This window comes from Carlito syrichta, unplaced genomic scaffold, assembly GCF_000164805.1.
Source record: "Carlito syrichta isolate Samal-C Ts95f unplaced genomic scaffold, Tarsius_syrichta-2.0.1 Scaffold304717, whole genome shotgun sequence".
NCBI lineage: Eukaryota > Metazoa > Chordata > Mammalia > Primates > Tarsiidae > Carlito > Carlito syrichta.
Genome location: NW_007248813.1, coordinates 161 through 22,947, shown reverse-complemented (window position 1 = coordinate 22,947; position 22,787 = coordinate 161). Strand labels below are relative to the sequence as shown.

At 45.7% G+C, this 22,787-nt stretch overlaps 1 protein-coding gene across 1 annotated transcript in view; it reads right to left on the bottom strand.

The window, feature by feature from the left end:
* The window catches only part of LOC103263091 (adenylate cyclase type 1), a gene marked incomplete at its 5' end in the record, with an annotated part of 42,329 nt that extends 20,210 nt beyond the window's left edge, over nt 1–22,119 (bottom strand). Inside the window, 3 exons of the mRNA XM_008060765.1 lie at nt 17,963–18,089; nt 18,423–18,676; nt 22,030–22,119. Coding sequence (XP_008058956.1) covers nt 17,963–18,089; nt 18,423–18,676; nt 22,030–22,119 — 471 coding nt within the window. The remainder of the gene's footprint in view (nt 1–17,962; nt 18,090–18,422; nt 18,677–22,029) is intronic.
* Nucleotides 22,120–22,787: the final 668 nt, after the last annotated feature.

Sequence of the window (22,787 nt, the reverse complement as noted above, 5' to 3'; positions counted from 1 at the left end):
CCTGCTCACTTGAACTTATGTTTTAGGAATCATTGACCAGGGTGCATCTACTGATAGTTACGTGGCACCTCAGAGGAGGTCACAACTTGGGACACACTTGCTGTTTTGGAAAGAGAACAAAACAACAAATAGCATGACTTGACAATGTCCTGATATGCTGTCACATTCTGCAAGTGACCCTCACAGTCACCCATGACTGTGAGGGTCTTCAGTCAAATAAGACCAGCAGCCCCCAACCCAGCACCTGGAATCAACAACACGTTCACCCCAAGGAAACAACCCTGTGAGGGTGGCCCTGTTCTTGATCTGCCTCAGAAGTGACTCTCCACCTACCTCCTGCAAGTGACACAAGGCACTAGCCAGTGCCAGGCTGTCGCTGCCAGTTCATTCTCCAATATCAGGAAAGTGCTTATTTTCAGACACAATGACTTCAAATAGACTTTCTGAGGTCCTCTTCCCAAACCATCTGGTGTGCTTCAGGCATGCACGCATCCCTCTTTGGGGGAAGCCCTGGCTCTGTGAACACCTCCTTTTGGGGAAGCACAGAAAGGGAAAGGAACTTCCCCAAGCACACAAGGCAGCTAACACAAAGGTCTTCCTCCCCCGGGGCCAAACTTTAGTTTCTAACGTTGAGACTAAATAGCTTCACATGAGCCTCCTCTGATAACTGGTTTTCCCTTGTGCAGGAGGCACTTGGTGACACATGCTGCCCAGACATGGAAAGAACAGAATACGTGGGTCAAAGTGGTGTGTGTCTCAGCATGTGACCCAAGGACAGATGCATCCTGAGACTAGGGGCTTCCTGGCCAGGCAGACCAGCAGGAGTGTGCGTGTGTGTCCAGGGCAGCCTCCACCCCTGCTGTCAAGAGGGCTGAAACACCAAGGGGCAAGGCCACAGTGGGAGATCCTGTCCTGCCATCAGGAGTCTTTCTGCCCCATCCCCCAAGCCAGGATCCCCCAACCCAGTCAGTCCCCCAGAACAAACACTGGCAGATTTTTCTCTTTCCTGAAGGGCTCTGGTAGACTTCCCTAAGGCTCATCACCAAATTTCAGATACGAAGAGGATTGGACAGATCACCCCTTGAAGACCAGGGAGACCGGCGGGGTGGGGGTGGTGTTCTGATCAGAAGCCCTCAGTGACCTATCTTCAACTCTCCAGCCCCGCTTCCTTGACTAGGGACTGTGGAAGCTCTAGCATTCACCAGCCTGGCTCCCGGAGAACTAAGATGATGTGGTCCTTTTCCTAAATTGCACCAGATGCATAGTGAGAAGAGGAATAAACCTTTGCTGGTGAATTGGACTGATACCCTGTGGATGTTTGTGACTGCAACACAACCTAGTCTGACTCTCAGAATGCCAGGGTTAGGAAGCGACTCGACAGGGCCAAACTCGGGGAATATGTCCCACTTTTCCCCTTGCCTTCCCTCCCATGCAGCTAGGTCTCCAATGTGCTCCACCCACAACCAGCCTCCCACCCCTCTCATGTCCCCACAGAGGTGCACGAACATCGCATGTTCTCCATCTTTGTCCATGGCTCTCCCCCGGCTGCTCTGAAGGATTTTCCCTCAAATAGCAGCATTTCAGGAAGCAATTTCAGAGGTCATCTTACCTCCAAAATAATTAAGGAATCTAGTCTGCATCACCTCCTCAAGCAGTTATCCGCTTTTCCTTGAACACCTTAGAGAGATGGGGAACTCCCTACTGAACAAGCCTCAAGTTGCTGGAAAACTCCTCCCTGGATATTTTGTCCAGAGTCCCTGATTCTCTGTCTTCAGTCTTCTCCAGAGACCATCCGTGCCAGGATGGGAAGGCTGGAATCCCCCTACCCTATGTCCCTACCTTAAAGTCCCTGGGTGGTCCCTCTTCCTCTTGATTGGTTTAAAGGTCCCTCTCGTCTGAATGTATAGACTGAATCTACCAGGCTGGTTGGTGGCCAAGGCCTTTGTCGGGCAGGACACTGGCCTGAGTAAGGGCTTTTAGCCAAATGCAGGGCCCCCTAAGCCTCTCTCCGTGAGCTGGTGCTAAGCTGGCTGTCCCTGTCCTGTCCCTTTCCTCTGTCCAGTTTGTTCCATTAATCCTGTTGCTGCAGTGAGCTCACTCCTGAGCCTGGCAGGAATCACTCTGGTGCCAGATCCCAGCTCTGTGTCCATCTCAGACCATAGGACCATGGCCACAGGAGGAAATGACCAACTAGAGAGGAAGGCAAGGCAGGAGAGAATCTCAGCTCACCCTTGGATACTCTAGCTTTGCACAGCCACTTTGGGGACTTTGTATCATGAACATATGCCTATTTCACTAACCACTTCTCCAGTGGATGCATAAGACTTGACCAGCATTGTTTACAGCATGGGGGAAGGCTGGATGTGGGGCAGATGCCCCTAATCTGGGTATCTGGCCTCCCACCCAACCACTCAGTGTCCTTGCTCCCCTGGCACCCCCTCAGCACTCCTGACCCATGAAACCTGCCAGTGGCTGTCCTCTGGCCCTGCCTCTCCCACCCATGCTCCCGCTGCTCAAATCAGCTATGTGACTCTCTTGGTATCTTGGTACAGAGTGAATGAAAAGCCCCTATACTTTTTTTAGATCAAAAGTGTCTTTCAGTTAAGGCCTGATTCTGAGAAATGTGTTTCACATTAGTATGCTGCAATTAAGTAAAATCTTAAATTTGAAAAATTCAACAAATTGAAAATGTTGTCCCTGACCTTTGTTACAAAATGAGAAAGTTAACCTTCAAAGACTGCAATTAGGATGTGTGTGTGCAGTATGCACATGTGTGTGTTCTCTACTGCCCTGGGAAGTCCCTGAGTGTGTGTGTGTGTGTGTGTGTGTGTGTGTGTGTGTGTGTGTGAAAGAGAGAGATTTTCTATAAAATACTCAGCATCTTGTTGCATTCCTCTCTCCAAAAAAAAAATTAAAAAGGCAGAACACAGCCCTCGTGGTATGTGGTTGCCCCCTCCATGGCCCCACAGTGAAATGAGGCTACAGTGATGTCACAGCTGGAGGCACCAGGGTCATGAGCTGGCTGACAAATCAGCTCAAACACACCAAGACTGTTCAACATGCGCTCCTCAGACAGAAATGCCGGGACCAGCTGTGGTGAACGCAGAGGCCAGCTCTGCCCCTTACAACAGAGACTTCACTCCTACGGAGTTTCTGAGCAGAATGTCTTACTCTGCCAAACTGCTTGACTATGCTTCGTTTCTTAGGAGGAGTGGATGCAGGAAGCTGAAGGCAGGGCTATGCCCAGTGCCGCAGACAAAAAGCAAGATAAGTATGCAACTTTAAAAGGTAAAAAGAGCTTGTGACAAAGGTGAAGCTATGAGCTGCAGTGGGCACGGCCGATCCTGTCCCCAGGAGATCTGCTCTCAATGACCCACTGAGGCCCACCTTCCCCATACATGGAAGGAAACCACTTTCCCCATACATGTGGGAAAGATAGTGTACAGTATCCGTAACTGGAGGCCACGGTCTCTGCCGAAAGATCCCTCAATGGGGAGTGAAGGCCCTATGAGAGTCCCCTTTGCCAGGTTTGAATTTTTATGTTTTATTTTTTTGAGCTGGAGTCTTACTCTGATGCCCAGACTGGAGTGCTGTGGCACGCTCCTGGCCACTGCAGCCTTGACCTGCTGGGCTATGGCGATCCTTCTGCCTCAGCCTTCCAAGTGGCCAGAACTACAGGCACGCGCTACCATGCCAGGCTAGTTTTTGATTTATTGTAGAGATGAGGTCTCACCAAGTTGTCCGGGCGGTTCTCAAACGCACGGGCTCAGGCAATCCACTCGCCTCGGCCCTCCAAAGTGCTGGGATGACAGGCTGAGCCACCGAGCCCGGCCAAAGCCAGCATTTCTTGCCAGAGTAAAAGGTTTGGTCCAATGCCACCTTTTCTAGGAAGTCCTCCTCGGTTCCTCAGTCAGAACAAATCACAACTTTCTGAGACACACAGCACCTGGCCAGGGCCCTCAAGGCATTCTGTCTCCTGTTATCTTTATTCCTTCTAGAGTCTTCTCTCTTCTCCCTTGAGCAGCCGCAGCCCATGGACATGTCTTTGCTGACCTACCCCCGAGAGGCAGCAGAACCTAGGGAGAAGCACAGGCCTCAGAGCTGTGGAGTAGGCCACCATGAGCTCATTCACTCAGAATGTGAGGACGACATCCTACATCCTACCCAGGGGTGCTTCCGAGGCTGAAAGGACTCCAGAGAAGCCGAGGGTCCTTTCTGGTCCCAAGCAGGTATGACAAACATGAGCTCCCATCTCTTCATGGCCACTGGCCAGGAAGAGTGGTCATGGTTGTTCCACATGGCCACTAACGATGCTAAACACATGTGTCTTTGTGATTAGAAATGCAACCAAAGCTGTTGTAGAAAACCTAGATTTCTTACTGCACATGCACACAGGAAAAATGAAAAACAGCCATGCCCCGTGATGGAGAAATGTTCAAGGGGATGTCTGAAGGATCTGCTGTTTCAGAAGGTCTCCAGTGCCTCAAAGCAGAAGGTTCCATTTTCACATCGCAAAACCTGGGGCTACCAATGTTTTGCTGTTTTTGAATTGAGAAGAACCGAGGTGATATTTTCCATTCTTGAGAGGAAAATACAGAAGAGCCTTCACTAGCAGGACTGAATTCTGTAGGCTTGTCATAGATGAGCAAAACCATGCTGCATGTGAGTCAGGCCCTGCAGGTGAATTTCTTGTGCTCAGACACAGCAAGGCATTGAGAGACTCAGGGACATCTTCCTTCTCATTGCATGGCAACTGTCAGACTGCTATCAAGCTGCTTCCCACAAATCATCCATATTGTGTGCAGAAAGCAACTTCTGGAGCCTTAGGAACTCTCATTCTACATGAAAGTTATGCCAGATCCTTCTAACCTGGATCTAATTCTTCAGTGAAGCCCTCCACCCATGCATTCATGTGAAATCTTGACTAAGGTGGAGCAAGGTAGATTCCTGGCTGTATTTACAACACCCTGCCTAGTGATAGCTCTCACAGGAATGCCATTCCACTCTGGACTGTCCTTCATTTGGCAGGATCAGGTTCCTGAAGGGTGGTCTGTGTGGTGTCAGCGAGAATGTGTCCATCTAGGACTTGGCAGATTTCAGTTCTGACTTTTGGCTATTTACTTGGGCCCTCATCTCTTACATGGGGATACAATCACTTATTGAGGTCAAAGACATTTAAATAGCCATGTGAAGTGTTACTTCTGAAAAATATGAGCCAGGCATGGTGGCTCACATCTGTAATTCCAGCACTTGGGAGGATTAGGTGAGAGGATTGCCTGAGTCCAGGGCTTTGAGACCAGCCTGGGCAATTTGGCGAGACCTCATCTCTACAATGAGTCAAAAAATTAGCCAGGTGTGGTGGCACATGCCTGTGTTCCAGCTACTTGGAAGGCTGTGGTGGAAGGATCACCTGAGCCTAGCAGGTTGAGGCTGTGGTGACCATGAATGTGCCACTGCACTCCAGCCTGGGTGGCAAAATGAGACTCCGACACACACATACACACACACACAACTGAGTAATAGGGATTAAATCTGCCTTCCTAGAAACAATACAAAATTCATACAAAACAACAACTTTCTGAATACTGGACATGAGGCAATGAAACATAATGATATCTGAGAGATGGGAATAAGTGATGAGGCCTTTAATGGCCTGATATACTGCTTGGAGAGGGGTTCCAAGCTACACATGGAGAGAGTGCATATGAAGCCTGGGAGTTTCCCAGAGTTGACAAGGCTGGGAGACGAAGGAGCCCAAGACAGCTTGAGTTCATAGTGACACCAGAGAGGAGGGAACGTTCTGGAGACCTGCAGAGGGGCCTTGTCAAGTCTTGTGTTAAGGATTAATTAGCATAAGCCATCATCCAAAAGAATTATAAGGAACAGCGCCCAAAGCTCACACAATACTGCCAATAGTTTTTGCCTTTCTTAGCAAGAATGAAAACTCTTATAATTTACCAAGCATAAGGGAGAGTACTGAAAAGAGTTTTGTGGGCAAAATTTGTTCTAGAATAAATGTTCCTCTGGTTCCTCCTAACAAATATTAAAAGAAAGACCCCTAAAGATCAAAGTGTTGCCAAGTAACTTACCTAATTTTAGAATTACAAGAATATCCACCATATAGAAAGTAAAATTCAAAATGTCTAATATTCCATTAAAATTAATATATGCAAAGAAGCAGAAAAGTACAAGTCTTGATGAGAAGAGAAATAAATCAATCAATATTGACTTGGGTACAATTGATGGTATGATAGTTTGCTAAGGATATTAAAATAGTCATTATAAATGTATTCCGTATGTTCAAGAAGCTAAAGGAAACATGTTAAGTAGAGACAAAGAAGATATAAAAAAGACTCAAATCTAACTTCCATGATATCTGAGATAAAAAATACACTGGATGGAATGAACAATAGATTAGACACTTCCGTAGAAAACATCAGTAAACTTGAAAAAAATAGTAGTAAAAACCATCAAAAAAGAAACAGAGAAAAGCAAAAGCATTAGTAAGGTGCAAGATAACTTCAAGAGGCCTAATACATATATAACTGGTGTTCCTGAAGGAGAGAGAAAAAAATGAATGAGATGAATTAAAAAATTGGAAGAAATAAAGGCTAATATTTTTCCAAATTTATGGAATCTCTAAACCTACCTATCTGAGAATCTCAACAAACCCAAAGCACATAAAGCATTAATAAAAAAAAAAAAAAAAAAACCTCCATCAAGGCACATTATAATCACAGTACTTAAAACCAGTGATTCAAAAAAAGTCTTAAAAACCTAAATAGCCTGAGCCCGCAGGTTCAAGACCAGCCTGGGCAACTTGGCGAGACATCAACTCTAAAATAAATTTAAAAATTAGCTGGGCATGTAGCATGAGCCTATAGTTCTGGCTACTTGGAAGGCTCAGGCAGAAGGATCGCCAGAGCCCAACAGGTCAACGCTGGGGTGGCCATGAGCATGCCACTGCACTCCAACTTGAGCGATGGAGTAAGACTCCAACTCAAAATCACAAGAATCTAGATAAAAAATATATTTTATACAGAGAAACAGAGATAAAGATGACAGCAGACTTCTCACTGGAAACAATGCTAGACAGAAGATAGTAGAACAACATCATTAGATTACAGTCAGTCCTCTTTATCTGTGGGTTCCATGTCTGTGGATTCAACCTACCACACATCAAAAATATTCATAAAACAATGAATAGTTGTATGGGGCACTGTCCAGAAACGGATTGTTCCTATACCTGACCTCTTCCTATCCTCTCACTCAAGGGGCAGCCTTTGACCAGGGCTGATCTCTGAAGGGTATGCCTGTTCCCAGTGGTGAGTCATGGGAAGCAGAAGACAAAGCAAAGCTGAAAACAATTTAATTGTCATGCTTAATCAAAGTAATGTAAACACTACATAGGAATGTGAGTGATTAACTTGATTGCTTTCACTGTAAAACTGCTTACTATACTCCCCTAAGGTGCAGATTCTTAACTGACAGCCATCCATGCCTCCTGTAAGTTTGAATAAACCAATGTATTTCCCTGCTGGACCTCCAGGTGACTTCTTTGGAATAGGTAAACATTACGTGCACACCCTCTCAGATTTGGAGTTACAAGCCGCATCTGTACTGAGCATGTGCAGACTTTTTTCTTGTAATTATTCCCTAAACAATACAGCATATAACTGCTACTTACACAGCATTTGCTTTGTGCTAGGGAGTATAAGTAATGTAGAGGTGATTTAAAGTATATGGAAGGGACCTAACCCCAGTCAGAATGGCAATCATCAACAACTCAAAAAATAACAGCTGCTGGAGAGGGTGTGGCAAAAAGGGAACACTTCTACACTGTTGGTGGGAGTGTAAACTAGTGCAACCTCTGTGGAAAGCAGTGTGGCAATTCCTAAAAGCCCTAAACATCAACCTCCCATATGACCCTGCAATCCCCCTACTGGGAATATACCCTGAAGAAATCAAATCACTCTATAAAAAAGATACCTGCACATGTATGTTTATCGCAGCATTGTTCACAATAGCAAGAACCTGGAAGCAACCATGCTGCCCATCAAAGGAGGACTGGATTTTAAAAATGTGGTACATATACACGATGGAATACTATGCAGCCATAAAAAAGAACAAAATCATGAGTTTCGCAGCAACCTGGATGGAACTAGAGTCTATAATACTGAGTGACCTCTCACAGAAACAAAGATCCGAGTATCACATGTTCTCACTCATATAATGGACCTTGAACATCCAATGTAATACTATAAGAAAATGACTGACGGTACTGAGAAACTATGGGGGGGGGGAGATGGGATTAACAGTAGCAAATATCTGTCTGGGGACGGGCAAACACCTCTTATCAACAGGGTGCCTGAATGGAACGTAATTGTATACCTAACCCTTAACTGTACCCCACAACATCATAATAAAAAATATTTTTAAAAAATAAATAAAGTATATGGAAGGGTATGCTCAGATTATATGCAAATAATATACCATATTATACCAGGGACTTGAGCATCTTAAGATTTTAGTATCCCACAGATACTGAGAGAAAAACCATACTAAAAATGAGAAAAAGATCATCAACCTAGAATCCATACCCAGTTAAAAATATCTTTCAATCAAGACAAAATAAAGATTTTTAGACATACAAAATCTGAAAGAATTAATCACCAACAGACCTGCAAGATGTGTTAAAGCAAGTCATTCAAGCAGAAGGAAGATGGTACCAGATGGAAGCCTAGATCTACACAGAAGAATGAAAACTACCCAAAATCACAGTATGTGAGTATACTGAAAAATTCTTATTAAATATTTTTAATATATAACTAAATGTTCATGATAGAAATAATAACAATATATTGAGGGGTTTATTACACGTGTTCAAATAAAATCTATGACATTTGCAAAAACCTGGGATCGAAGAATGGACATTGCCTTAGTCCATTCAGGACTGCTAAAATGAGTTGCCACAGACTGGGTGGCCTAAGCAGCAAACACTTATTTCTCACAGTTCAGGAAGCCAGGAAGTCTGAGATCAGGGTGCCAGCATGGCTGAGGTCTGATGAGGACCCACTTCCTGGCTGCAGATGGCCAACTTCTCACTATGTCCTCATAAGGCAGAAAGGGTAAGAGAGTGCTCTGGGGCCTCCTTCATAAGGGGCACTAATCCCGCTCATGAGGACTCCCAACTTCATGCCCTAGTTTCCTCCAAAAGCTTTATCTCCTAAAGCCATCACATTGGGGAGCTAGGATTTCAACATGTGAATTTAGGAAGGACACAAGCATATAGTCAATTACAGACATGTCTTGTTGTTTTTATACTATGTGTGAAGTGGCATCATATTACTTGAAGATAAACTATGATAAATATTTGTTAAAATAATACAACACTGAGGGAGGAGGGGGATGGGATTAACAGTAGCAAATATCTGTCTGGGAACGGGGAAACACCTCATATCAGCAGGGTACCTGAATGAAACGTAATTGTATACCTAACCCTTAACTGTACCCCACAACATCATAATTAAAAATAATAATAATAATAATAATAATACACTTATAGCTAATAAGCAAAAATAATTAAGGAGAATAAGAAAAATAATTAATCCAAAAATAGATCGGAAAAAGATAAAATGAAAAAAAAATAGATGGGACAAATAGAATACAGCACTATAGTAGATTAAAGTCCAGTCACATCAATAATTACATTGTAAATGGCCTGAATAGTTTAATTAGAAGGCAGAGATTTATAAATTGAACCAAAAAGCAAGACCCAACTGTATGTTGCTTATAAGAAATCCACTTTGAATAAAAAGATACAAATAGGCTAAAAGTAAAATGTTAAAAAAAATATAAAATAAGAAAGCTGGATTATTAATATAAATATCAGACAAAGTATATTTCAGAACCAAATATATTACATGGGAGAAAAAGGGTCTTTCTATATTGCTACAGGGTGATAAAGGGGCTAATTTGTCAAGAGGACATAATCCTAAATATTTGTGTACCTAATAACATAATCAAAATACATGAAGCAAAAATTAATAGAACTGTAAAAACTTCTACTATAATTATACTTGGATAGTCCAACACCTCTTTCAAAAATTAATATAATAACTAGACAGAAAATCAGTCAAGAATTTCAGTACTTGAGAACACTGTCAACCAACTTGATTTAACTGACATTTTAAATATACCACCCAACAGCAACAGAATACACATTCTATTTAAGGACATATGGAATACACACAATATAGCAAGACTCAAGAAATTTTAAAAATCTCAAACCATATAGAGTGTGTTATTTAATCATAATACAATTACATTAGAAGTCAGTAACAAAGATTTCCAAAAAATCTTCAACTAAAAAATATATTTCTTAATAGCTTTGGGTTCAAAGAAGAAATCAAAAGGAAAATTAGAAATTTCATTTGGTACAAACCAAAGGAAAATGAAGCTACTTACAATATCAACATTTGTGGGGTTCAGCTAAACAGTTCTTAGGGGAAAATTTGTTAACACAAAGAAGAAAGAAGTCTTTCAAATCACCTTAAGAAACCAGAATAATAAGAGAAAATTAGCCCTGGTAGGAGGATCACTTGAGGCCAAGAGTTGAAGACCAGCCTGGGCAACATAACATGACCTCGTCTCTACAAAAAATTAAAATATTAGCCAGGCATAGTGGCACACGCCTGTAGTCCCAGTTATTCCACAGGTGGAGGGATTGCTTGAGCACAGGAGTTCAAGGCTGTAGAGAGTTATGATCACACCATAAAACTCCAGCCTGGGAGACAAAGTGAGACCCTATCTCTAAAAAAAATAAAATAAAAAAGTAAATATTTTACAAAATAATAAATTAAGCTCAAAGTAATCAGAGGAAATTAAATAACATAGATCAGGTTCTATAAATATTAAAAATAATAAGAGAATATAATAACCAATTTATGTCAATAAACTTGACAACTTTTAGGAAAGAACACAAACTTCCAAAGCTACCTCATAAAGAAATAGAAAGCTTGAATAACCTTATACCTTTAGATAAATTTAATTTTTAGTGAAAAATTTTCTTACTCACCCTCTTGCAAAATAAAATCCCGGTCCAGGGGGCTTCATTTCACCAAACATTTAAGGAAGAAGTAATACCAATTCTATACAAACTCTTCCAGAAAATTTAAAAAGGATAGAAAAATGTTCCTCTCATTCTAAGAGGACAGCATAGTCTTGATACCAAAACCAGACAAAGACATTATATGAAAACTACAAAATAATATTCTTCATAAACAAAGATGCAAATACCTTAACAAATTTTTTTGCAAGTAACCTCATCAATATATACAGTTGATAATATGTTGTGAGGTTTATCACAGGAAGGAAGAAGTACTGATTTTATTTTCAAATGTTAAGCCAGTGTCATTCACCATATCAGCAGATATTTTTTTCCACTGACCAATATTAAATTTTTTGCTCTCAAGATCCAGATTTGATCAGTCTTTGTGGATATTTTTATTTTAAAATATTTAATTGACAAATAAAAACAACTGTATATATCCAAAGTGTACAGTGTGATGGTTTGACATACCTATATATCAGGTGATGATTATCCCAATCAATTTACCTAACACACTCATCACCATCCAAAGTTGTCACAGGGCAGCGGGGGAGGGCGAGAACACTTAAAATCTGCTATCTTTTCCAGTTTCAAGCAAACAGTTCAATTTTATAAACAAATTTTTAACAAAACAACCATCTTAGCAAAAACACACACTTGCCCTATCTAGCACTCCACCACCTTCCCTTGGCCAATTCCTATTTATTCTTCAAGACTCAACTATCATTAAATGATATTTCCTATCCTCTAGCCTGGGTCAGGGTGCAGCTAAATTTTACACAGTACTTTCTTCACTGTACTGAAATTATCTGTGACTGACATGTTTGATTCCTTTAACAGCCAATGAGCATGTGAGAACAGGCGTTACACCTGGTCGTGTGAGCATCCCTCGCACAGGGCTGGTTATACTTCAGGTGCTCATTAAGTGCCTGTTGGGTAGAGGCAGGTGGTCACTCTATGAGGGGAGAGTCCCCAAAGCCCCAGTCTATTTATAAAAAATTATGCTTATTCTTCCATGTTTAAACTTCAATCACCTTAAAAGTACTCTCCATTTGATGCAATACACCTATCAAGGCACTTTTTCTACTGCTCAAAACAGTTTTTGAACTCATCAATTTTGATGCCTTTTAGTGCTTCTGCCATTTTTTGTTACACCTCTTCCACACTGGCAAAACGTATCCCTTTGTGGACTTCTTTCATCCAAGGAAACAACAAAAAGAAGTTGCTTGGGGTGAGATAGAATGAATAGGGAGGGTAGGGCATGGGAGTCATGCTGTTTTTGGTCAAAAACTGCCAAACACTTGGCACCGTGTGGGCAGGTATGCTCATAAATCATCTATCATGAATTGGGCAAACGCACTGAAAGAATCTTCCCCCCCAAAATTCACTGAAGCCAAATACAGCCTCTCACAATGCTAGTTGGTACACTGATGCGGATGGGTTCCTTGGACAGAGATCCCCGTGGCAGGGGCAAATACTGCATTTAATAACATTTAACAAAACACCAAAGTCAAGGAAAGGCCGGGCCAATCCAGATTGGAGAAAAAATGACTCTCCCAGGGAGTGTCCCTCAGCTGGAAGAATCACAGCCAAGGCCTAACATTGCTCTGTAAGAGTGAAGCGACAGTTAGGCACTTAACTTAGCGGGGGAAGCCTGCACTACAAGGGACCCACCCTCCAAAAAAAAAAATTCCCTTTTTTGGGAGGTCGCCCTCCAATATGTGTAGTTACAAAGTGGTGGCCCACCAGAGTTTGCAGGTGTACTTCCCAGATGGGCAAAGGGTGTGTTTCTAGTAGATGTGGTGCATTACTGGAGGTGGGGGCCTGAGGTTCCACATCAAGGTTTGGCTCCTGGGGGGTGTCCAGGGTAGTGTTCTACAAGACACAGCTGGGATACTTCTGGAATCATTCATTCTTCAATAAAAGCTATATATGAGGAGGTCCTCATCCAAAGTCCCGACATGAAATCTACAGTCAGTAACAGAGAACAAAGATGACTAATATGCTTATAGTATTTCAGAGTTCAAGAAGTGTGACCGTGGTTTGTATGATGCAAACTTCCCAACAACCCTGTAAGACAAGTGTTACTGTCACACATGTGGAAAGAAACACACTTGAGAAATGACTAGAGTAACAGGTGAAACTAGATGCCTAACTTGTCTCCTATGACAAGGAATTCCAAGTCTGGGTCATGACCAAATCTTAGGAACCCTCCTTCTAAATGTTACTAATAGCAAATGCAAAATGAAAACTGCCCTAAATTAAGCATTGATTGGTAGAGAAATATGGCATTTTAGCTACATCTGTACTAAGTAGCATAAACACTGAAATTATACTCACCATGGTGACTACCTACTGAATTCAAAGAAAAAAAAAAAGCACAATTGGAGCACCTCAATAGTTAAAGATGAAGAGACTGGGACGTCATCACAAGGAAGAAACCCGTGTGTTTTTGTAGGTTTTTATGACTAACCCAGTCTTTGTAAATAATTAACCTACCTAATCTTTGGCCTGGCAATTTTGCAATAGCTTGAGGTACTCTGATGTCCATACAACATGCCTAAATATCCAAAGGGCAAACAGAAAAAGTCTAGAAAGTTTTGTGTTTTGCTGGGGTTACGGGAAAGCGGGTGGTGTTTTTTGTTGCGTATCCATGGGCAAATAGGTCAGTGTGTTCCATTTAGGCAACCCTTCCTTTGTGACACACAAGCCCAAGAGCCTACAGACCTGCCTGCACTGCTCAGAGGCCCGGGGTAAAACATTCTAGTCCTGAAACTGCTGGGGGCTCATTACATGGTGGACACTGCCAGGTAGCATCCTTGGATGGAGATTCCCGTGGCAGGGGCAAATATCACATTTAATAACATTTGACGAAACACCAGAGCCAAGGGAAAGCCAGGCCTACCCAGATGAGAGAAAATGATGCTCCCAAGGAGTGTCCGTCACCTAGAAGAGTCACAGCCAAGGCCCAACAATGCTCTCTGAGAGCGAAGAGCCAATTAGGTACCTTAGTAAATAACCTAGAAACCCTGATCTTGTCAGCCCAGGCTGTTCTAGTCTTCCTGGCTCTTCCTAAGGCCATTCACCTCAATTCTGAGTAGGTAGTAACAACTAAAAGATCTTATTAACCCAGAGGGGCCAGCTGATGGCTGGGTCAACAGATCTCCCCAGACCAGTCAGCTGGATCACCCTGGACAGGCAGCTGGAGCCAGGCAAAGACCAAGTTGGGTGGCACAGCCCGTCATGAAGAGGCTTTTCTCCCGTTACCTGGCATGGCTCTGGCAAACTGCAGCTGGCCAGATCTCCCCTCTAGGAACAGGTGTGTGCTGCATCCATGGCCCATTCCCCACCCGCTCTGTCTCAGGGAGGCCAATCCAAGGACTCCACCAACAGACTCTCTGGTATCCTGCTTCTGGCCTAGTTTGGCCAATGGGGGGCACCAGCAGGGGCCAGGAGTGAGGGAGCATACACAGTCCCTCACGGCATTGTCGCTGTGGGCTGGCTGCCTCCCTTGGCTGAAAGCTTCGAATTCTGTGGGGTGGCCCTCCCTGATCCCTGGAACCAGAGTCCCGTCTCACTGTGGTTGCCCTGGGTTCCACCCTAGCACAGAGCTGCCCTGGACCCACTCCCATCTGGCAAGTAGTCCAAGCATCATTAAGGGCTCTTGGCCTCACCCGCATGGAGTGTGCACTCCACTCTCAGCCCAGACTGAATGATACACACACGATGTCCCCTGGGAAATCCACCACTGCCCCCTTGCTTTATAGCCAACTATGGCGGGACCCTACAGGACCACTTTCCAGATACTCTGTTGGTGGCCCCATAACCACACAAGATGTCCTCCCTACAGAGCTCCCCCGGCACCTTCAGCTCCTTTCACACTTGACTGTGAGGGTGCTTTCAGAGACAGTGATCAGGTCCTGTCACCCTGGCTTTGGGGCCCCACTGCCCACAGGGGAGGGAGCCTAGAAGGGGCACCAGCCCCTGCAGTTGGGCTCTGATCCCTGGTAGCATGGAGTTTGCTGAAGGCTCCCTCTTTCTGCCACGTTCCTGTCTCTTTTCCCCTCAACCCCACCCCTCATCCTTCCATCCATCCTTCCTACAAGGCCCAGGAACACAGTGGCTTTTCCCTGGTGTGCTTGACTTTGCTTCTCAAAACCCGTGGCCACAGTCAGACTTTCTCATGTGACGCTTCACGTCCCTGCTGCAGCACACATCCCTCTAGGGGGATAAGTTAGATTCAGGTGTATTTCCCTCAAACATGCCCCTACCAGAGGCTCCTCCATGTCTGCAGTAGAAACCCAGGGCCTGCTCTTTCTAGGCAGCCCTGCAGCCTATCAGTTCACCACGCAGTGTCGCTGCCCCAGGAGGATTGGCGAAGGGGCTTGGGATCTCAGTGATCCCTGCCCACCCTGGAACAGAAATCCAGGTGTGGAATTAAGACAACTCTGGATCGCGTGTCTCTTGGGAATGAGGAGATCTCCCCAACTTGCAAGGTTAACTCCAGGCTCTGGCTAGCAGGTCAGAGTGACTTCTGCCCAGAATAGGCACTCACTTAATGTACAGATTGAAGAATAAACCAAATGGGAAAATCCACAGAGACAGAAAGTAGATTGACAGTTGCCTACGGAAGGGGCATTAGGGAGAGATGGGGAGTGTTAGCTAATGGGGACAGGTTTCTTGGGGAGGAGATAAAAATGTTCTAAAATTGATTACAGTGACAGAACTCTGAATATACTGAAAATCATTGAATTGTGCACTGAATAAACTGTGTTATGTGAAGCATATCTCAATAAAGATGTTATAGATAAAAGAATAACCACCTAGCATTTATGAGCATATGTATATACATATATACATAGTATGCGTGTATGTATGTGTATATATATGTATGAATATGAATATGCTCTTTCTTTTGTTTAACCAAATCAACAAATAATTCTCTATCATCTTAAATATGCAGCCTGCCCTGTTGTGCTGCCATAAACCTACTTGGTTGTTTTGGTTTTTTCCAGATTAATAAAACTAAAGGAAACAGCTGTTTTCAATTTTTTCATTTGAGTGATAATCTGCCTCCAAATGCTTCTCACACCTGCCCTTCACCCCTCCCTGTCTCTCCTTCCCGGAAAGAGCTCCCCGCAAAAGTGGCTCTCCCTGAAGCAGACTCAGGGGCCATCAGGGGTGGCAGGCTGGGAGATGAAGGGCTACTCATCTCACCAAGCCCCTACTGTACACAAGGTCTGTGGCCAAGCACATCAGAAAGATAATTTCAATTATTTCTGGCGCATGCTTGCATTAGGGTTCTCACCTCCATTTTACTGCTGGAGCAGAAGGAGTTTGTTCTGTCACTGGATAAAGTCACACAAACTCTACACTGAGCTGCTGAAATTTGGGACAAGACCTACCTGATGCAAGGCCAACCCTGGTCACCACTGCTACTGCTGACCAGGGTCTAGGTTACTTGACCACATGGCCTGCTGTCCATTCGACCTCAGGAACAAGGATGACAAATCAATAGGCTCCCCAACTCCAGCAGGCATGATGGCGCCTGGGCCTGCCTCCCTCAAATAGTTCTGGCTGCCGCTTCCTCCCAGCCACCCCCTGGGCCATGCCTGCCTGATGTCTGGGCCCCATGCTTCCTTCCTGGATGCAGAGTCGAGGCTCTGGGGTGAGAATGCTCCTGCCTGGCCTCAGACAGTGCTCTCTCCAGGTGTTCAAAGTCCACCAGGGGTCACGCAGATGGCAGCTGAATCCCAGCTCAGCTGTTTTCTGGCTGCGCAACCGTGGCATGGCACTTTTGCAGCCTCTGTTTCCTCGTCTGTAATTCCACTTCCTGGGCAGTGCTGCTGTGAGGACTGAATAAGATTAAATAGCTCCAACAACAAAGAGCTCTTCTTAGTGTGTCAAAATAATAAGACTACCTAAAGCTAATATTCATCAGTCTCCATTGCTTGTTCTCAGGTGAGAAAACCTAAGTGGAGCAATTTTCCCAAGCTGAAACAATCCGCAAATTCTTGTACATGAGTTTTGAACCTGCATAGCCTGGTCCCAAATGATGGACTGCCACAGCTCACAGAGGCCTGGGGAGCACAGAGCAGAGGAATGAGGAGAGAAGGGGGGCACATACAGACACACTCACACCAGCACCCACGTGCTGTCTTGCCCCCCACTGCGGGGTGGATACAGGTAAGTTCCTGCCATCTCTGCATCTGGCTCCACAGCAAGGGCTCAGGGTACATATCTGACAGTCGTCGCCTGACTCACTCCCACCTACCCCAACTTGATACCCACATGGTCAGGGGCTGGGGTCAGTTCACATGCCCTCTACACCTTGGAGTCTCCCAAAGAGGGGTGCTCATGCTTCTTGCATCAAAATTTCCCAGGGTACCGAAATATAGATTCCTGGCCCTCACCTGCAGACCTGCTAAATCTGGAGTGGGTGGTGTGAGTTTTGGTTTTTTCGTGTGTTTCCCAATGACTCTGATGAGACCTGCTGCCACTCTCCAGGCTACAGAGGCCAAGCCCCTCTGTACCCTCAACTGTACACACTGCTTGGAGACAGGGAACTCGCTGCTTCACAAAACAATCACTCTCTGACCCCATCAGACAGGCTCCTACCGTATGCACACGACAACCTTCCCTGCTATCTTTCACATGGACGCTGCTTCCACTCCTTGCAACCCCAGCATAAGTCTCCTCCACCCCTGGAAGGCATTCAGCCCTTGCACACAGCTGAGCAGGGGCCTCCAAAGGCCACATGGCCAGGGGGTGTCTCAGCCAGCAGCCATCACCAGACACTTGCTGAAGGCTCTGTTCAGCCCCACCCCAGAAAGCAGAAAGAGCTCATCTTGCCTGCGCAGCCCAGAGGTAGTCCAGCCGCAGCCTGATGTCCACCTGCCTGGCGTGCAGGGCCAGCGCACAGGAGAATAACAGGATGGCCACGATCGGCTCATAGCTGCGCCCAGAGACAGCGCCGCTCCTGGGGGAAGAGGAGGAGGAAAACCGAAGTCAGTCCCAAACTTCCAAGGCAAGACCCTATCGTCAAACCTGAGAACCATTCAGAGTGTCCCTCAGGGAGTGACACCCACAGACAGCTTGCTGGAATGGACCCGAGCCAAGAGCCACCTCTCGCTGGGAAATCTGAGGCCTGAGAATTTGGGTTGAAGAGAAGAAATGGAGAAGCCACTGCACTACCATTTTGTATACAATTGGTTACTGGTTTTCTAACCAGCAGACTAATACATAGCTGTACACCCAGAATTTAGCAACACCTCCACTTGGGTCTTTTTCCTCGAGGGATCCACACACTTACCCAGCTCTGGTGTATCCGCTGAGCTCAAGAACGAGGATGTAGGACGTGGTGAGCCCAGACAGCAGGATCATTTTTGGCAAGGAGGACACCCGCAGGAATATGGCTAGCGGGAGGGTGCCCACCAGGCAGCAGATCAGGGCATGGTGTACAGACTCGCAGGGCAGTGCAGGCAGGGCTGTGCGCTGACCCCTGGACGAGAGGATCACCAGGGAACTATTGGGCTTGGAGGTCCAGGCCCAGGGCAGGCAGCCCACCTGGGAAGTGAGGAAGACACAGGCGCTTAGGGAAGGCGAGATAGAAACCTATAGCCCCTCGGGATGCCCAGGGGCTCCTCCTCAAAAGTGTCCCTTATCCTGGCCTCCTGTTCTCAGCCCTTCAGTGCCTTCATGCCAGGCCTCAAGGCTCCTGGCCACTCCTGGCCCTCCAAGGCTCCTCGGCTGCCAGATCAGGAGAGGGACCTGGGGAGAAGCAGGTGGCACCAGTCCTGCCTGTCTCCAGCCCAGCAGCTCCATCCCGTTATTTCCACCACTACTCTCTCCTGTTACTCCGGCCTGACTCCATCCTGTTTCTCCTATCCCAGATCCAACCTGTTTCTACTGCCTGACTCCATCCTGTTACTCAAACTCACCACTCTATCCTGTTACCTATGCCTGACTCCACCCTGTTCCTCCTGTCTCAGCTCCAACTTGTTACTGCTGCCTGAATCCACCCTATTACTTCTGCCCCATATCCATCCTGTTACTCCTACCTGACTCCATCTTGTTACTCCCACTCACAACTCTATCCTGTTCCTCCTGCCTAAATCCATCCTGTTACTCTTGCCCCAGCTCCATCCTAGCCCTCCTGCCTGACGGCATCCTGTTACTCCTGCCTAATACCATCCTGTTACACCTGGCTGACTCTACCCTGCTACTCCTCCCTAGCCCCATCCTGTTACTCCTGCCTGACTGCACCCTTTTACTCCTGCCTGACTCCATCCTGTTACTCCTGCCTGGCTCCATCCTATTACTTCTGCTGACTGCATCCTGCTACTCCTGCCTGACACCATCCTGTTACCCTGCCTAACTGCATCCTTTTACTTCTGCCTGACACCATCCTGTTACTCCTGCCTGACTCTACCCTGTTACTCCTGCCTAACCCCATCCTGTTACTCCTGTCTGACTCTATCTTGTTACTTCTGCCTGACTCCATCCTGTTACTCCTGCCTGACTCCATCCTGTTACTCCTGCCTGACTCCATCTTGTTACTCCCACTCACAACTCTATCCTGTTCCTCCTGCCTATATGCATCTTGTTACTCTTGCCCCAGCTCCAACCTAGCCCTCCTGCCTGACTGCATCCCGCTACTTCTACCTGACACCATCCTGTTACTGCTGCCTGACTGCATCCTGTTACTCCTGCCTAACACCATCCTGTTACTCCTGCCTGACTCTATCTTGTTACTCCTGACTGACTCTATCTTGTTACTCCTGCCGGACTATACCCTGTTACTCCTGCCTGACACCATCCTGCTACTCCTGCCTGACTGCTCCTGTTACTCTCTACCTGACTGCGTCCTGCTACTCCTGCCTGACACTATCCTTTTACTCCTACCTGACTCCATCCTGTTACTCCTGCCTGACTGCATCCTGTTATTCCTGCCTGACTCCTTCTTGTTACTCCTATCTGAATCCATCCTGATACTCTTGCTCCAGATCCATCCTATCACTCCTGCCTGACTCCATCCTGTTACTCCTGACTGACTGCTCCTGTTACTCCTACCTGACTCCATTCCATTACTCCTGCCTGACTGCACCCTGTTACTCCTGCCTGACTCCATCCTGTTACTCCTGCCCGACACCATCCTGTTACTCCTACCTGACTCCATCCTGTTACTCCTGCCTGACTCCATCCTGTTACTCCTACCTGACTCCATCCTGTTACTCCTGCCTGACTCCATCTTGTTCCTCCTGCCACAGCTGCGTCCTACTACTGCTACTGAATCCAACCTGCTACTCCTGCCTGACTCCTTCTTGTTACTCCTATCTGAATCCATCCTGATACTCTTGCTCCAGATCCATCCTATCACTCCTGCCTGTTTTGATCCTGTTACTCCTGTCTGACTGCATCCTTCTACTCCTGCCTGACTGCATCCTGTTACTCCTACCTAACTCCATCCTGTTACTCCTGCCTGACTCCATCCTGTTACTCCTGCCTGACTCCATCTTGTTCCTCCTGCCACAGCTGCGTCCTACTACTGCTACTGAATCCAACCTGCTACTCCTGCCTGACTCCTTCTTGTTACTCCTATCTGAATCCATCCTGATACTCTTGCTCCAGATCCATCCTATCACTCCTGCCCGTCTTGATCCTGCTACTCCTACCTGGCTGCATCCTGTTACTACTGCCTGATTTCATCTTGTTACTCCTGCCTGACTCCATCCTGTTACTCCTCCCTGACTCTAATCTGTTCATCTTGCCCCAACTCCATTCTGTCACGACTTTCCCAGCTGTATCTGGTTACTCCTGCCTGACTCCATCCTGTTCCTCCTGCCTGACTCCATCCTGTTCCTCCTGTCTGACTCCATCCTATTATTCCTGCCTGGCTCCATCCTTTCCTTCTGCCTCTGATTCCTGCCTGACTCCATCCTGTTCCTCCTGCCTGACTCCATCCTGTTACTCCTGCCTGACTCCATCCTGTTACTCCTGCCTGACTCCATCTTGCTCCTCCTGCCACAGCTGCGTCCTACTACTGCTACTGAATCCAACCTGCTACTCCTGCCTGACTCCTTCTTGTTACTCCTATCTGAATCCATCCTGATACTCTTGCTCCAGATCCATCCTATCACTCCTGCCCGTCTTGATCCTGCTACTCCTACCTGGCTGCATCCTGTTACTACTGCCTGATTTCATCTTGTTACTCCTGCCTGACTCCATCCTGTTACTCCTCCCTGACTCTAATCTGTTCATCTTGCCCCAACTCCATTCTGTCACGACTTTCCCAGCTGTATCTGGTTACTCCTGCCTGACTCCATCCTGTTACTCCTCCCTGTCTCCACCCTGTTCCTCCTGTCTGACTCCATCCTATTATCCTCCCTGTCTCCATCCTTTCCTTCTGCCTCTGATTCCTGCCTGACTCCATCCTTTCCTTCCATCCTGTTACTCCACCTTGACACCATCCTGTGACTCCTGTCTGACTCTATTCTGTTACTTCTGCCGGACTGCATCCTGTCACCCCTGCCCCAGCTCTGTCTGGTCACTCTGCCTGACTCCATCCTGTTACTCCTGCCTGAATCCAATCTGAGGTTACTCCTGCCTGACTCCAGCCTGTTACTCCTGCCTGACTCCCTCCTGTCGCTCATGATCCAGCTCCAACCTGTTATTCTGCCCTTGCTTCTATCCTCTGCTTACTCTAAAGAAGCAGGGTTTCCCTCTACCAGGAAAACTCTGCCCCGTCCTCTGCTAGGTGACCCTTTTGTTCACTTGCTTCTCTGGCACTCCTGGCCTGTTCCTGACATCTCTGCTGACACCCTCTTGTCTCCGCAGTTCTGGGCCCTGATCTCCCAGGTAGCCCTCCATGGCATGCCCTCCCCTACCCCTAGTGCACTTCATGAGGTAGAGATGCTCACCACACATCCTTGGGCCACTGAATAGATTAAGACCACTATGAAAATACACAAGACAGTGCGAATCTGAATCGTCAGGCACCCTGGAAAACACTGAACAGGAAATATCAACGTAAAAGAAAAGCCTGGGATTACAACACTGATTCACATGCACAGTAAATAATTCACACAATGGAACACGAAGAGCAATGTGCATGCTGCTAGATCCACACCCATTATTCATCCTCCACACACATTTCTTGGCTGTTTTCATATATGTATTCTCCTAGGTGAAAAACTTGCTAAAGTTTTACAAAGCAACCAGAGGTCTTTAGATTAAAAAGAACACCTCTCCTCCATTGACCCTGCATTGTGACTTTGACCGGCACTACAGTTAATGGAACAGATCAACTCGACATTCTCATTGTATTACATTCTTCCATCTCAGAAAGGATGCACATTTCTATTCATGTGTGTCTTCTTTTATATGCTTTAAATAAGTTTTTATATGCTTTAAATAAGTTAAGCTTTAAATAAGTTTTATTATTTTATTTACACAGGTTTTTACATAATCCTTAAATCGTTAGAAATTTTATCTAAATCTATTTAATATAAATATATTTTAAAATAGCCAATAAACAATTTCATGGATGAAAGCAAAAAGTCCTTTCACACTCATACTCCTAAAAATATAAACATAAACTAAAATAAACACCCACAAGGACCTTGCAGAAAGTAGCAACTAACCCCGATATAGCCAAGTCTAGCAGAGTGCTCTTGTC